The sequence below is a fragment of the Phacochoerus africanus genome, chromosome X, assembly GCF_016906955.1.
Source record: "Phacochoerus africanus isolate WHEZ1 chromosome X, ROS_Pafr_v1, whole genome shotgun sequence".
NCBI lineage: Eukaryota > Metazoa > Chordata > Mammalia > Artiodactyla > Suidae > Phacochoerus > Phacochoerus africanus.
This window is the reverse complement of record NC_062560.1, coordinates 110791903-110808724: the sequence shown is the minus strand read 5'-3', so window position 1 is coordinate 110808724 and position 16822 is coordinate 110791903. Positions and strand designations below refer to the sequence as shown.

The following is a 16822-nucleotide window of genomic DNA, read 5'->3' as shown; positions in this document are numbered from 1 at the left end:
AAGTAGAAGTTTAAGAGATAGGATTCTGGAGGTGGCCCGGAGCGAAAATATGAGCCGGATGCCGAGGACTTCAGTAACTGTGGAGGAGTGACCAGGAGCAGGTTGGTTAACACCAATTTGGGGCGACAGAGGTCAGCGTCCCTCAGAGGGGATGAGGGCACAGGAGTAACCTGAATCAGCAGCAGCCAGCACCCTCTCTTGGCCTTGTGCTGGGGAGGAGTGTGGCAAATGAGCATTTCTATGTATCAGCTGTCGCGGGGGCCGGGGAGGTGCTTCGTTTTAGTGAAAGCCAGAAGTTAGAAGAGAAAGCATCCTTCGGAATCGGTGAGGATGTAGGAGAGTTGTTAAAGAAACAAGGGTTCCAGGGAGTTCCCGTCGTGGCGCAGTGGTTAACGAATCCGACTAGGAACCATGAGGTTGCAGGTTCGATCCCTGCCCTTGCTCAGTGGGTTAACGATCCGGCGTTGCCGTGAGCTGTGGTGTAGGTTGCAGACGCGGCTCGGATCCCGCGTTGCTGGTGGCTACAGCTCCGATTCAACCCCTAGTCTGGGAACCTCCATATGCCATGGGAGCGGCCCAAGAAATAGCAACAACAACAACAACAAAAAAGACAAAAAAAAAAAGAAACAAGGGTTCCAGAGAGCCAGGCAGAAAAGTATCCCCGTTCTCCATTTCCACAAATTGGGTGGGAACTTGGGGACAAAAGTGACTTACTCTATTGTTGGTTGCTTAGGAAGTTAGTACCACTTGAAGAAACAATACCAGAAACTATAGTGCCAGCAATTACTTAGAAGTGGTTTCTAAGGATCAACTAAGGTCAAGAACTAACTCATTTCATTGGGCTGATAGGTACAGGGTTCTTTTGGGAGGTGATGGAAATGTTCCAGAATTATGTAGTGGTGATAGTTGCATGACCTTGTGAATATATTAAAAACCACTGAATAAGGGAGTCCCCCTGTGGCTCAGTAGATTAAGGATCTGGTATTGTCACTGCTGCAGCTCAAGTCACTGCTGTAGCATAGTTTCAGTCCTTGGCCCAGGAACTTCTGTATGCTGTGGGTGCAGCCAAAAAAAAAATTAAATTAAAAAAATAAGAACCACTGAATTGTACACTTTAAAATGATGAGTTTTGGGAGTTCCCTGGTAGCCCAGCAGTTAAGAACTCAGCACCATCATTACTGTGGCTTGGGTCACTGCTCTGGCATGAGTTCAGTCCCTTGCCTGGGAACTTCTGCATGCCATGGACATAGCCAAAATGAATAAATAAAATGGTGAATTTTAGGTTGTTTGAATTGTATTTCAATAAAAAGTTTTGAAGCTAAGTTACCTCTGTGTCTTTCTACATGTGTTTGCATTTGACTGTACCAGGTAGTACAGCTGGATGTGAGAGGCAACATGGCGAAACTTAATGATGGCTCTCAAATAACCTATGAAAAGTGCTTGATTGCAACAGGTGAGTATTTCTGGAGATGGCTTTCTTCCCTGAAATGGCCCATTCAAGATTTGGTATAAAGGCATTACTTAATCTTAAAAAAACTGAAACCCAGGCTCTCTGAAGTGGATATTTTCTCTTGGCGAAAGCTTGGCTAACTACAGGCATCTGATCAGCAGCCCCTCTGGGTTGTCCTTACTGCTCTTTCTGGTAAAGGCATGGATGAGGATTGAAGAGGACTGCCTTTTTTTCTCTCCTTGCTCTGCCTCTGCCCTCTACCCTCTGCCCTGTGTCCTAAAAGTGATAAAAACTGTACTAGTTTCATTGCCAGTTCCAATCAGAAGTCAAGAGAGGGGACTGAAGCAGTTGCTTAAACAAATGTGGCCATGCTTCCTGGTGAATCCTCATGAGAAAGTAGAAGAGAACAGGAAGCAAAACACGAGGCCTTCTGGCCATCTACGGGGAGGGTGGGCCCTTTGAAGACAGACTCTCCAATCTGCTTGCAAGTTGATCAAAGCCCACTGTTGGGCGAGTGGGAGGAAAACACCGCTTTGTGTCCTGTTGATGCTGCTGTGGCACCCGCAGGAGTGTGTAGAGCTCAGTGCCACTGTTGTGCGGGGGATGGCTTGAGCAGGCCCTTGCTCGTTGCACTAAAGGGTTTTTCTCCTCTTATTTCCAGGAGGCACTCCAAGAAGTCTCTCTGCCATCGACAGGGCTGGAGCAGAGGTGAAGAGTAGAACAACACTTTTCAGAAAGGTGATTGCTTTAGTGCTTTCATTGTGTCGATTTTGAAGAGGTAGCATAATCCTGTGGTCCCCAAGTACCCACCCAGAATGGGAGATCCAGGTTCTATCTTCGGCTCTTCTGCAGACTAGTTATCTGCCCTTGAGCAAGTCACTTCCTCTCTCTGCACCTCACATAGCTCACTCAAGGGTTTTAAGTTCCTAGGAGAAAAATACATTAGTGTTTTTTATTGCTTGCTATGGTTCCCTCCAATTGCCCATCCACAGTTGTGTTTTCCTGATGCATTTGAGTCATCGGAACTCCTTATAGCCCCTTAGCATTTTTCATTGCAAGTGCTTTTGTGGAGACTTTGGGGAGAAAAGTTAAGAGTATTTAAGTGGGGGAGTTCCCATTGTGGCTCAGTGGGTTAAGGATATGGTGTTGCTGTGAGCTGTGGTATATAGGTTGCAGACTCAGCTCAGGTCCTCCACGTCACCATGGCTGTGGCTGTGGCCGGTAGCTGCAGCTCCAATTCGACCCCTAGCCTGGGAACCTCCATATGCTGCAGGTGTGGCCCTAAAAAGCAAAAAAAAAAAAAAAAAAAGAGTATTTAAGTGAAAAAGGAGGGGGGTTGCTTCTTAACACCATGCTTTACTTACTTTTCAGCCTTTCCTATAGGTATTTGAAAAGATTTGTATTAAGATTTGTATCAAGATTTTAAGTTCTTGATACAGGACTTGTTAGCTTTGCGCTATTGGCATTTGGACCAGATAAGGTTTGTTGTGAGGGGCTGTCTTGTGCATTGTAGGGTGTTCAGCAATGTCCCTGCAGTCTACCCACTGGCTGCAGGTAGCACTTCCCACCCCAGCTGTGACAGCCAAAAATGTCTCCAGGCATCGCCAGATGTCCCCCGGGGGGAGAGGGGGCATAACTGCCCCCAGTTGAGAACCACTGTTACTGGAAGGAGTGTTACGTTGGAGAAAGAAATTTACATCAATAAAATAGAGGCTATGATTGAGCCACTGTATGCAAAGAGAAGATGTTGTGTACAAATTACTGTTCCCAGAGCTTCAGCAGACAATATTTCCTGGTATTATCCTATGCCCCTTTGGGAAATCAATGGACTAAACTGGTGTGATCCTGCAGATTGGAGACTTTAGAACCTTAGAGAAGATTTCCCGGGAAGTCAAGTCGATTACGATTATCGGTGGGGGCTTCCTTGGTAGCGAACTGGCCTGTGCTCTTGGCAGAAAAGGTGAGTATTGGGGAGTGACCTTGATTTTCTTTCTCTGGTCTTACATCACATGCTTTTCAGAGATGCATTTGCCAGGATCAGTACAAAGAGTTTAATTAAGGTTTACATGGTTTAAAAAAAAAAAATGTCGCGCTTAGCTCCGATGAGGGATTCCTTAGTGATTGAAAAGCTGTCATCCGAGTAGCTGAACAGCGCCGCTTTCTTTCCTTTCCTCTCTCCTCTAGTCCAGGAGTCCTTAGAAATAAAATATTAAGGAAAATGAGTTATTAAGATGGTAAGGGCAATGTAGACAACAGAACTATATGTACCTTTGAACTGCTATTCCCTATAAAAGTCAAAGACTTGCTTCGGACACATGATGGTTCCCAGCTTGGCTGATCCGTGAGTTCCAATTCGAATGTGCCGTGGCAACCATTTTCTTAATGTTATTTTTCAGCTGTGTGAAATCAGAGTATCTTCTCAGGAGGGTGCTTTCTATTCGAGTTTGCCGGGCACTTGTATCAGCCTGGGTGGCGGTGCACTCAGTTCCTAGTGTGTAGTGGAATCCAGGGCCAACTTCTGGCACCTGTCGTATTTGCTTTGTGGATGCCCTCGTGCCCTAGTGCCCCACAAATGGGCACTCTGGCCTGGGTCGTAGCAGTGCCCTGTGTGCAGTGAATGGCTGTCTTTGGATCTTTTACTCCTCTTCCCGTCTTCCTAGGATTGGCATTTGCCTCCTGCTATACCTCCTCTGTTTCTTTTTCCCAGCTCGAGCCTTGGGCACAGAGGTGATTCAGCTCTTCCCCGAGAAAGGAAACATGGGAAAGATCCTCCCTGAATACCTCAGCAACTGGACCATGGAAAAAGTCAGACGAGGTAGAGACACTCCTTCCATCTGCTCCCGCTCTTGCCTTGAGTCACTACCAAAGCAAAGTTGGCTTCTTTGGGAGCGCCTGACATAAGCCCTATCAGCTGGCAGATGAAACGTTTCCCCCTTTCTCCGGTCAGCCAGCTTCATGCGGGTGTTCCGAATCTGAGGCCCCAGATTCCTGGAAGTGCTGGAAATGAAGTGCGGGTGTGGGTGCTCGTGGCTCTCCAGGGCTGCCTGCGCACTGTTGCTGGCTTTCTGATGAGGCATCCCTCTCGTCAGCTCCTCTGGTTGTCATGAGGTGCTAGGCTCAGCCTCAGGTCTCATTTGCCTTTACAGAAGGGGTTAAGGTGCTGCCCAATGCTATTGTGCAATCAGTTGGAGTCAGCGGTGGCAAGTTACTCATCAAGCTGAAAGATGGCCGGAAGGTAAGGAGGGGAGACAGACTGCCAGAAGCTCTTGCAACCCTGCCCTCCCCTTTCCTCACTCTCACTCCACTTGATACCAGTAGATTAGTGTTCTTGGCAGTCGACATTAACCTGCCATAATTTTCTGAATGAACTGTCCTCCACTAAAATAAGAAGGATGATGGTGTTCCCTCTTGTGGCTCAGCAGATTAAGGACCCCACACTGTCTCTGTGAGGATGCAGGTTCGATCCCTGGCCCCACTCATTGGGTTAAGGATCCAGCGTTGCCACAAGCTGTAGCATGGGTCGAAGATGTGGCTTGGATCTGGTGTTGCCGTGGCTAATGTGTACCTAGGCCCCATTTGCAGCTCCACTTCAACCATTAGCCCAGGAACTTCCATATGCCATAGGTGCAGGCTGTAAAAAGAAAAAAGAATGGAATGATGAGAGCCAGAATAAACACCTGGAAACCATTTCCCATAGCCCCTTCCTGTCTATAGCACAGATTTTGAGAGCTTACTAGGGTGGCAGATTTCTGTTTAGATATTAGGGGTATGTGTGTAGATAGGGTAGCACTTTATGAAATGGAACTTAAAATCTGTTAACCAATGACTTTCTTTGTAAAGCCCCGATTCTTTTTTGTTGTTGTTGCTTTTTAGGGCAGTACCCACGGCATATGGAGATTCCCAAGCTAGGGGTCTAATCGGAGCTGCAGCTGCCGGCCTACACCACAGCCACAGCAATGCCAGATCTGTGGCACACCACAGCTCATGGCAACGCCGGATCCTGAACCCCCTGAGTGAGGCCAGGGATCAGACCTGTGTTCTCATGGATACTAGTCAGATTCGTTAACTGCTGAGCCACGATGGGAACTCCAAGCCCCAATTCTTAATGCCATGATGTACAGTTACTCTGTCCATAGGCATACATGGAAACTGTGATAGTTGACTGAATTCTTTTTGTCCTCAGGTAGAAACTGACCATATAGTGGCAGCTGTGGGCCTGGAGCCCAACGTCGAGTTGGCTAAGACTGGTGGACTAGAAATAGACTCTGATTTCGGTGGCTTCCGGGTCAATGCAGAACTCCAGGCCCGCTCTAACATCTGGGTGGTAAGTATGCGACAGTGGCCTGACTGGGCTCGGTGCCTGGGTTCTTGGTATGTGAAGGCTCAACAGAAACCACCCAAATGGGCTCAGCATGTGTGGAGGCCAAGGGTGGAGAGCAGAAACTTATCAACTGCTGGGTTTAGGAGATCAAGTCTGGTCTCGTGCCTCGGGCTCCTGGAAAAGGAAATGAAGCCACAAATGTGGACAGGGGTAGGGCTCTCCTGGTTCCACTGTTGGCAGCAGCCATCAGCATCATCCTGGCAGGCACGCGCACAGCATTCAGACTGATCTGCTGTTCCTTTTGCCTGAACACAAGTCCAGGGAATGGAGAATGAGGCAATTTTATAACATTCTCTGGAAAGGAAAATTACTCCATTTTCACTTTCTTTGAGTACTATTTTTAGCTGTTTTTAAAAATCTGTTATGACACAAACAAGACTCTAGTATGTAGGAACTGTGAGGTAATTTCCCTATTGTTAGAGTATTACGAGTGTATTGTTTGTGGACTCTGCAACTGAGGCCATAGGAACTTTGAAGGGTGTTTTTCCCTTAAAGCTTTTTTTTTTTTAAAGGCAAAGTGTACTGGATTTTTTTAACTTGTCATAAAAGCAATACATGCTCAGTATGGAAAACACAGGCAAAAAGGAAAAAGGGCCAGTCACCTGCAGCACCCACTGATATTTGGGTGTGTTTCCTTCCCTTCATTTTTTCATGCATAGTTTTTTCCCTCTGTTGTAGTCAGTCATGGCAAGCATAGGATGTATAAATATTTGTTTTCTTTTCTTTCTCACTTAGCATTTGAATGTAAGTTATCTCTATGCTGCTTCAGATTCTGTAAATAGTGTAATGACTGTATAATAGTCCATTAGGTGGATATCAGAGTTTATCTCACTGTTACTCACATGCTGGATTTTTAGGTTGCTTTGGTGGTGTCTGAATAGCTGCAAAGATGAATGAAGGGTGAGCGAGCTCACACCCTTTGTGAATCCGGCCTCGTTCAGCTCCAGCTGGCGCCTCTCTCTCTGCTTGAAACACTGAGCTCACTCACTCCATACCTGTCACATGGCAGGCACACTGTAGGAACAGTAACGTCCCTTCCTCAGCTAGTTTATACAGTCCTCATGGGCAAAGTCTGTGTCAGGTGTGTCTCCGCAGCCCAGACAGCATAATGCTTTACTCTAAGTATCTGCAGTAAGTACTCAGTACATACTTGTTGACTGAAGGCATGAATGAATGATGCCGAATGACCAAAAACATCTTATCTTGGAAAAGATTTCTAGGTAAGAAGCAGTCACATCTAAAAACTGGTTTCTACACAGGAAAGAATATTCTGCAAATCATGGTTATAAAATATCCTGATTCTGCTAAGAGCAGAATAAGAAGAAATAGGTGTAAGCTAGAGCATGGAAGATTTAGGTTCACTTTGTGGAGGCGCAGGGTGTTTTTTTAAAAGGGGAACCTCAGGAATTCCTGCTGTGGCTCAGTGGGTTAAGGATCTGATTCCTGGCCTGGAAACTCATATATGCTGCCGGTGCCACCAAAAAAGAAAAAAAAAATGGAACCTCAGCTGTTTTGCATAGTATAGGTATGATTCTGGCCTGTGGACAGAAAACATTAGTTAACATCACAAGCATTTTTTGAGCCCCAGAAGTTTATGTGCTGTCTTTAACTTGCTTTTATCATGTGCTCATGTAATGTATTTGTCTCCAAAGGCAGGAGATGCCGCATGTTTCTACGATATAAAGTTGGGTAGGAGGCGAGTAGAACACCATGATCACGCTGTTGTGAGTGGAAGATTGGCTGGAGAAAATATGACTGGAGCTGCTAAGCCATACTGGCATCAGTCAATGTTCTGGTAATAGTTTTGTGCCTTGAAGACTCAATTGGTTAGAACACCAAGTTGGATCCAGAGTTACATGGCTTGGTTTCCTTGTGGGCCAGTTAGCTTCATATAAAGGGTGAAAAACTTCCATCTCGTGTCTATGCATTCTACCCCCGAGCCACCTACTGGTAAAAGGGTTCCATTTGACATGTTAGACGAGGCGAATGAATGGAGGTGGCATTAGCACTTCTGCTAAAAGAGCTCAGAGTTCAAGCTACAGTAAGTAGGTAGGGCAAAAGTGTGCTCTTAGATACAGGTGGCAGGATATTTTATTTGCTCTTTGCTGCTAACTCTAATGAGCCCAACCTAATGACAAAAAAGGCAGCCCAAAACTGTAACCCTTAAGATCAGCAATTTAAAGTCAGACATGTATAGGCAGATCTTTGGATAGCACAAAGCTAGCGAGGGACATTCCTGAATACCAGAGCTGACCCTGTTTGGCTCATCTCTTTGATTTGAAAGACAAGGTACAGAGTTCCTTGGTGGCCTAGTGGTCAAGGATTCAACCTTGTCATTGCTAGGACATGGGTTCAGTCCCTGGCCCCAAGGACTTTTGCATGCTGTGGCTGCAGCCAAAAAAAAAAGTTTGAAGTTCCCTTGTAATGCAGCAGGTTAAGGACCTTGCATTGTCACTGCAGCAGCTTGGTCGCTGCTATGGCATAAGTTCGTTCCCTGGCCTAGGAACTTCTGCATGCCACAGGTATGGCCTAAACAAACAAACAAACAAAAACTTCAAGGTTTCAGAAGGCTCAAAGAGGTTTCTGTTGGGGAAATTCTCAACTGATGGGAATACACTTTAGGACAATCACACACAGTTTCATGAGTGGGCATCAAAAAGCAAAACAGATGGGTTTCATAGTAAACACGTGTAGGCTAATGCAGTTAGGGGAAAAAATAGTTTATAGCTATACAGTTATCAGTTACGTCCCAGGAACAGTAGCCAAGAAGTCATTGTAGACTGTTCCTTGAAGACATCAGTCCAATGAGCCTCTGGGGCCAAGAAGATAAAATGTAGAGCACCAGAAACAAAACGGCTCAAGCAACTTAGACGATTACCAAGCCCTGGTGTGTCTGGGCCACAAACATTCTGTGAAGTTCTTAGCATGTTAAGTAACAGTATGATGATGATAGGAAAAGTTTCCAAGAAGAACACCAAACATAAAATGTCCAAGTGGGTAAAGGTACCTCTTTATAGAAGGAATTTCAGCCTTGAAAAATGAAGGCTAAGAGGAAATATTGTCAGTTAATAAAACTGCAAAATATCTCAGATTCTAAACTCCATAAATATGAAACATTCTTGAAAGTTTCAGAAAGGCAGTTCTGGAGTTCCCAACAAGCTGGTGCACTGGGTTGAGGATCCAGCGTTGTCTCTGCGGTCCCTGGCCTGGCACAGGGGATTAAGGATCCAGCATTGCTGCAGCTGCGGTATAGGTCACCTCCACGTTGGGTGAGGCCAAAAAAGAAGAAAGGCAGTTTAACAAAGAGGTGAAGGAAGGTAGCGAATAGTAACTGTGGAGCACCCATCTTTTCCCAAATACGATGTAGGATAGATGCATGGTTAAATCTGAGGAAGTGTAGATCATGGATACGTATGGGTGTGCGATACGCAGACTGGCTTATTAAGGAAAATTAAAGCTATTCGAGATAACCATGCTTTCTCGCACTTGTCCCCGGATACCCTAGCAGGCAACAGATCAGTTTGGCGTTTCTCTTGCTGTCACACATACCAGGTTCTTTGGTGAGAAAGTGCAGCATCTTAGAGAAAACGTTCTGCCGCGTCATTCCTTGCAGTCCTTTGACAGACCACCTCTCTCCTTCCTTAGGAGTGATTTGGGCCCTGATGTTGGCTATGAAGCTATCGGTCTTGTGGACAGTAGTTTGCCTACAGTTGGTGTTTTTGCAAAAGCAACTGCACAAGACAACCCCAAATCTGCCACAGAGCAGTCAGGTAAGGAGGCCCAACCACATCTCCTGGGAGAGCGTTCAGAAGCTGTGGTCCAAATCCTCCTGAACAAGGGGTTTCTGTATTGGCCGGAGGGAACCGTCAGTGAAAGGCTCTCTTCATGGTGCGCTTTAAAATAAACCAAAGCCAGAGTTCTCAGTCTTTAGTGGTCCAAGAGCTGGCGAAATCAGATATCCTGGTCAAAGCGTAGGCTGAGATACTGTGGGTGTTGTCCTAGACTCTGGGCAGTGGCTAACTCAACAACTCTGTAGTCTGCTTTGTCTCAAGGGACTGAGAAGACCTGTGTGATGAGGAAAACTGAACTTTTTCAGTGGCTTTCTTCTTCCCTCCCTGCCTCTTTCTCTCGTTCTCTCTCTCTCTCTCTCTTTTTTTTTTTTTTTTGTCTTTTTAGGGCCACACCCGCAGCATATGGAAGTTCCCAGGCTAGAGGTTGAATCAGAGCTGTAGCCGCCGGCCTACACCACAGCCACAGCAACGTCAGATCCCAGCCTCATCTGTGACCCATACCACAGCTCATGGCAATGCTAGATCCTTAACCCACTGAGTGAGGCCAGGGATCAAACCTGCATCCTCGTGGAGACTGTGTCAGGTTCTTAACCCACTGAGCCACAAGGGGAACTCCCTCCCTCCCTCCCTCCCTTCCTTCCCCAGTAACTAGGCCTGAGAACCTTACTTCGGGACCTGCTACCCTCCTCAGGTCCTAGGTCATGAAGAACTGGGCGGAGTGGTTCTTGAGCTGCCTCCAGTTGCATTTGTCACTTCTGAGCTGCCTCTCATTCCAGGCTTTCTCTAGACGGGAGACACCTCTCTCAGAATGAACTTCTCCCACACACATTTCTTTCATTAACTCCTAGGCCTCTTCTCTCTCCCTCCGTGACCTTGGCTGAAGTTATTTCACCTCTGTGTGCTCTTGTTAGAGGCGTTTCAAGGACAAGTTGTTCTTTAACAAGGAGACAGTGAGGTATCATGTGAATATATGGATACGAGGTCCTTTTCCTGGGTCAGCTAAGTGGATGACAGATACCCATTTCTTAATTCTGACCTCTCCTGAGAAGCGGAGCCAGGAGAGGGGCCCAGGGACCTGTAAACTCCAGATCACTACTCTGTCCACTGAGCAGTATTACTTGAAGCCTGGTGGTTCTCCAGGAGAGAAAGAGCCCTCTTCTGGTGCTTTGGCCAGAGTGTCTCTTTAGCAGTGCCGTCCAAGAGAACTTTCTCCTGGGATGGCAGTGTTCCGTCTCTGCTCTGTCCAGTAAAGTAGCTACTGGCCACATTGGCTCTCTGGCCCTTGAAATGTGGCTAGGACAAATGAGGCACTGAATTCTATATTTTAATGTCAAATAAAATAAATGGAACTTCAATTTTGAGTTAATTTTAATTAGAATAGCTATATGTGGCCAGTGGCTATTGTACTGACTATGTAGCTCTAGAATGTTTCTCAGAGGCCAAGAGCAAGTCTCCTGTGGCTTGAAAAAAGATACCAGGAACTATCCATAGGGAAAATTGAGACTGAGATAGGAAGTTTGGGCTCAGACTGACCCAGTGCCCAGGAACTGGCGAGGAAGAGCTTTTGTTGGCTTTGTGGATGGAGAGGGGCTGAAGAAGGCCAGTGTTTCCTGAGGCAGCATAGACAACCGAATCATCTAGAACAGCTTGGAGCAGGTGTTGAAAGATACTTGCCTTCTAGAATTTCGAAGCTCATAATAACTGACTTTGTTTTGCTTTGCCTTTGCTCCTTTGTTTTGGGGGGTTGGCCACAGGAACTGGTATCCGATCAGAGAGTGAGACGGAGTCCGAGGCCCCAGAAATCACTCTGCCCGTCGGCAGCCCTGCGGTCCCCCAGGCCCCCACCCAAGGGGAGGACTACGGCAAAGGCGTCATCTTCTACCTCCGGGACAAAGTGGTGGTAGGGATCGTGCTGTGGAACGTCTTCAACCGAATGCCCATCGCGAGGAAGGTAGGTGCCCGTCCGAGCTCTGAGAGGAAGAAGGGGCGTGCGGGCAGAAACCGCTCCAGTGACTTCACGGGGAGCCCCGCTGCACGCTGCCTGCCCCGGTCACACTGCGCCTGAGCAGAACAGGGGTGTAGCCTTGGCCCAGCCATGCTTCTGCTTCACTCGGGCCTTGGCCGGGGGGTCCAGGGCCGTGGCACTCGGGCTGCATAGGGAGCCGTTCCCGCAATCCCGTCCAGAGTGACGTGGGGACCGGCCCGCACGCACATGGACTGAGTTAGACTCCTTGCTCCTCCCTCCCTCAGATCATTAAGGACGGCGAGCAGCACGAAGATCTCAATGAAGTAGCCAAGCTCTTCAACATTCATGAGGACTGAAGGCCCTTGTGCAATAGGCAGGCGCTTCGCCGTCCCTGACAGCAGTCGGATGGGTAAAGGAGCATTTTTTATTGCGCAGCCTTCCTCTGTATGTATGAGTATGAATGATCAGGTCCTTTTTGAATGTCTCAACCATGTAGGCAAATTCTTAATGTTCACGTCACCGAATAAAACTTGATTCTTCTAAATTAAATTCTCTTCTCCATGACAGGGAGCAAGGGGGTGAAGGGAGGGAGGCTGTGCATGTCAGAGAGCTACACTCCCAAAGCTCAGGGGCCTCCTCAGCCGCCCGCTCCCTCCTGCACTCCCAGCTTCTGCCAGTTCCCCAAACTTGTCCCTCGCCCCGCCAGACCTCTGTTTGGATGTGCTGTGGCCTCTGTCCGCAGCATTTGACCCCCGTCCTCCCTTCCAGGCAAGGTCCTGGTCTCAGTGAAGACGTGCCTGATCCTTCTGAGCCTGGTCCTTATTTACATGTCTCCTTGCTGCTCTGCAGCTTCTCGGCAGCCAGAACCATGCCTGTGGTTAGTTCTCCAGAGCTTAGCACAGGCTCTGGCTCATAGCAGGTGCTCAGTAAATCGTTGAATGAATGCACACATAGGCACACGGACTAGACTCGGCTGTTCCTGGGACAACTCCCGTGGATAACCCCCAGCCCAGACCTGGGTTGGTTGTGGGAGGGGAGGACAGAAACGACATTTACTGAAAGCAGAAACAAAGGTTCAAAGACCTGATGCTTCATGGGTAAGCCTGGAGTCTGTTTGAGGGATCATGGTCTCTCGACTCCTCTGCCCACAGTCCCCCAAACTAGAAATCTGCCCCTTTCATCTCCAATAGGCTTATAGGCATGCCTCAGTTTACAGCTGATTTCCTGGGAACAGAAGTCAGAGTTGCATAAATCAACTCATTTTTTGCATTTCAAATTACTTAACTTTTAAAAATCAAGTCTTACTTTTTAATTTTTTTAATTATAGTTAATTTACAGTGTTGTGCCATTTCCTGCTGTATAGCAAAGTGACTCAGTCATACGTATATACACATTGTTTTTCTCATACTGTCTTCCATCATGGTCTATCCCAAGAGGTTGAATATAGTTCCCTGTGCTGCACAGTAGGACCTCATTGCTTATTGATTCTAAATGTAATACTTTGTATCTACTAACCCCAAACTCCCAGTCCATCCCACGCCCTCCCCCTTGTCAACTAAAAGTCTGTTCTCCATGTCTGTGAGTCTGTTTTTGTTCTATAGGTAGGTTCATTTGTGCCGTATTTTAGATTCTGCATATAAGTGAGATCATATGGCATTTGTCTTTCTCTTTCTGATTTCACTTAGTATGAGAATCTCTATTTGCGTCCATGTTGCTGCAAATGGCATTCTCTCATTCTTTTTTATAGCTGAGTAGTATTCCACTGTGTATATGTACCACATCGTCTTAATCCATTCATCTACCAAAGAACATTTAGATTGTTTCCATGTCTTAGCTATTGCGAATAGTGCTGCTATGACCATAGGGTACATGTATCTTTTTGAATTACAGTTTTGTCTGCATATATGCCCAGGAGTGGGATTACTGGATCATATTTTTAGTTTTCTGAGGCACCTCCAGGCTGCTTTCCATAGTGGCTGTACCAATTTACATTCCCAGCAACAGTATAGGAGGGTTCCCGTTTCTCCACACCCTCTCTAGCATTTGTTATTTGTAGACTATTAATGTAAAAATCAAATCTTAGTTCAATTAAGAGGAAATTTTTACTACTTTCAAGAGCCCTATTATGAATATTTTTATTAAAACATTATTATAAGGCTGGATTTTGTTCCAGTATTTGGTTTGTTTAAAGGGAGTTGCAGCTACAGTGAAATCCCTTCTGAACACTGGAACAGGACAAATGTTCACTTTAAGAATTAGCTGCAAGGGTTCCCTTGTGGCACAGTGGGTTAAGGACCTGGCATTGCCACTGCAGCTGCTAGGCCACTGCTGTGGTATGGGTTTGGTTCCTGGCCCGGAACTTCCACATGCTGCAGGTATGGCCAAAAAAAAAAAAGGAAGAAAGAAAGAAGAAGAATTAGCTACACTAGATCATGTTCTTACTATATGTATACAGGTTTAGTGAAATATGATCTGATACATAACATAATCTAAATCCGTAGGTAGAAAACTCATCTAGTGTCTTGTGAAACAGGACTTTTACGGTAATTACTACTTACAAAGATGGTGGGTGGTAAGACACTGTAAGATCCTGAAGCATTTCACAGACCATATTTTTTAAAAAATCAAATTGTGATTCACCTTGTTTTATGTGCAGTGTAGTCGAATTCTTTAACAGTTGTCATCCTTGTATGGAATGTCACAATAATTCATTCATGAAAATGAAACGATCTGTTCAGTGTTCATTGAGTGCCTACTATGAGCCAGGTAGATGGCACAATAATAAGATGGAGAAAACATGGCCTCTTCTCTTAAGGAGCACCTGGTGTCAGTGAGGAAAGCAGACGTGTGAACACAGACGTATAATACAGTCAGGTGTGGCCCTAGGAAGACACACAAAGCACTGTGGACACACCAAGAGTGGAGATCAATCAGAGCATCCATCCACAGTCAGCCACTGCTGCTAGATCACTTCCTAAAGCATCACTTGGTCCCTGTCCCCTCTCCTCACCCATGTTAACGAATGTACACTGCCTGCCTGTCACCAACCACATCAAGTGCAAAGCCTTCCGAAGCACTCCTGACCTCAGCCCACTCTGCGCTGTGGGTCTCCTCTCCCATGACCTCACGTGCATGTCCACATCTGGATCATTGCCACCTTTAAATTTTTGTTCGTGCTTTTCACATCTGGAACACTGTCCCTGTTACCTCGTACATTTCCAAATCCTGCTCATCTTTCAAGGCCCAAATGAAATCTCTCCATGGTGACGTGGTACCAGTTGGACTAGTGCCCACGCATGATTTCATCTCTGAATTCCAATTGCACTTTCTGCCTTTGAACTTGATTGTTCTTTAGACCATTCTCTGCACTATTAGTGTTTGCTCCCTAAATTGATCACAAGATATCCCAGAGCAGAGACCTTTTTCTCAGGATGGGGATGACGAGCTCTACCCCCTAAAACCCTGCAAAGTGCTGACAAGAGCTAGGTCACTTGGTTGAATGATGCTGGATAACAGGGTTTACTATAAAAGTGAGCCTCTGTCTTGTAGCCTCTGTTCTCTGTAATCCGGGTTATCAGACCCTCATCACTTCACCCATTGCCACGACTCGCCACTCAATCACGGATGCATTTAAGCTGTCTAGGCCCCGAAGAATCACAAGGACCAGTTTCTTTCTTTCTTTTTTTTTTTTTTTTTTTGTCTTTCTTTTAGGGCTGCACCTGTGGCATATGGAGGTTCCCAGGCTAGGGGTCTAACTGGAGCTGGAGCTGCCGGCCTACGCCACAGCCACGGCAACGCCAGATGTGAGCTGTGTCTGTGACCTACACCACAGCTCACGGCAATGCCGGATCCTTAACCCACTGAGCGAGGCCAGGGATGGAACCTAAATCCTCATGGTTCCTAGTTGGGTTTGTTTCCGCTGCACCACAATGGGAACTCCACAAGATCAATTTCTGACTGAACAGACGAGTGGTGCCAGCTGAGGTTTGGCCCTTGGTAGCTGGCCTGTGATTAGCTGGGCCACAGCACAGTGCAGTACAGGGCTAGTCACGCCCTGCACAGTTGGGGCTGTGCCAACATATCAAGCTTTCGCAGCTCACCCGCTTGACTTCAACTTCGCTTTTCTTTGCCATCTTACAGCTCATGTCTGATGGTACCACGGCACCACTTGATGTTGGTACTAGTGTTTGCCTGGCCACCCGTAAAGCACGACGCAAGATGTCCTCATACTTTAGCTGGTGAGACGGACCTGAGGGAAGGAAGCGTGTTTGACTGGAAAAGAATCAGAGCAAGCCTCTTAGTGGAGGATGAGGTCAACATGTGTGACTTTTTTGTTGTTGTGCTAATCAACAGGGCCTGTTTTGGAGACAAGAGGCTTAAAGCAGAAAGGGATGGGGGTGGGGAACCCACGGCGACCTACTGCAGGCTGCTTCCTTGAAGGAAAATCAGCAGCTCCTCTAGAGACTCATTTATACAAAGGAACTCTCCCCCCTCTTCCCCCACTACCCCTTCCCTTTCCCGCTCCTCTCAGGTCTGGCTGCTGCAATATCCCCTCCGTCCTTCCCTGACTCCACCTAAAGCTGGGCACACTCGCAGCCCTAGAGATTGTCAAGATGCAATCCCAGTGCCTTGCTCTCTGGGCAGAAAGGTGCCGGGCCCTGAGGTGAAGCAAGACTGCCCCTGGCCTCTTTCCCATCTTATCAGGGAATTTCTGGCGGGCACAGCCACATGTACACAAAACCACACACAGAGACACACAGCCCCGGCCAGTGATGACATTCCCTGGCCTGGCTGGTTCTGCAGATTGGGTGTGACTGGGTCAGAGTACAGGGAGGGCCTGAATATTTAAATACCGGGCTGCCAAGCCTTGGTGGGAAAACAGTGATCATTTCTAGATGATGAAAGAGAAAGAGAAACGCAGCCCCTGATAGCTGGAAGCTGGCCTGGGACTCTCCTAAGGCCTTGATGTTGCTAAAAACTGGTGTTCTGTGGAACATAAACAGGTTCATAGGACATTAGCATCACAGAGGTCACCCTGACCGTGGGGGATGGAGACAAAAACAAGACTACTCCAGAATTACGTGTGAACATGGGCGAAACCACGAACATTGCCCAAACCACAGAAATGACCAAACACCACCCTCCAGCCTGGCCGATCTAAGTGACTGCTGCTTCCTTACCAATTACTGATTGAGCCTCACTCTCGTCTGCCCTCCTATTGGATATAATTTGTT

The 16822-nt window shown here is 46.9% G+C and overlaps 1 protein-coding gene across 2 annotated transcripts in view; it reads left to right on the top strand.

The window, feature by feature from the left end:
• Positions 1–12132, top strand: part of AIFM1 (apoptosis inducing factor mitochondria associated 1) — a 32272-nt gene extending 20140 nt beyond the window's left edge. For both annotated transcript variants that reach the window (XM_047764472.1, XM_047764473.1), the window contains exons 7-16: positions 1369–1453; positions 2112–2188; positions 3302–3410; positions 4158–4265; positions 4597–4685; positions 5634–5774; positions 7484–7626; positions 9477–9601; positions 11377–11573; positions 11873–12132. In XM_047764472.1, coding sequence (XP_047620428.1) covers positions 1369–1453; positions 2112–2188; positions 3302–3410; positions 4158–4265; positions 4597–4685; positions 5634–5774; positions 7484–7626; positions 9477–9601; positions 11377–11573; positions 11873–11944 — 1146 coding nt within the window. In that variant the 3' untranslated portion in view covers positions 11945–12132. The remainder of the gene's footprint in view (positions 1–1368; positions 1454–2111; positions 2189–3301; positions 3411–4157; positions 4266–4596; positions 4686–5633; positions 5775–7483; positions 7627–9476; positions 9602–11376; positions 11574–11872) is intronic.
• The last annotated feature ends 4690 nt before the right edge of the window (positions 12133–16822 follow it).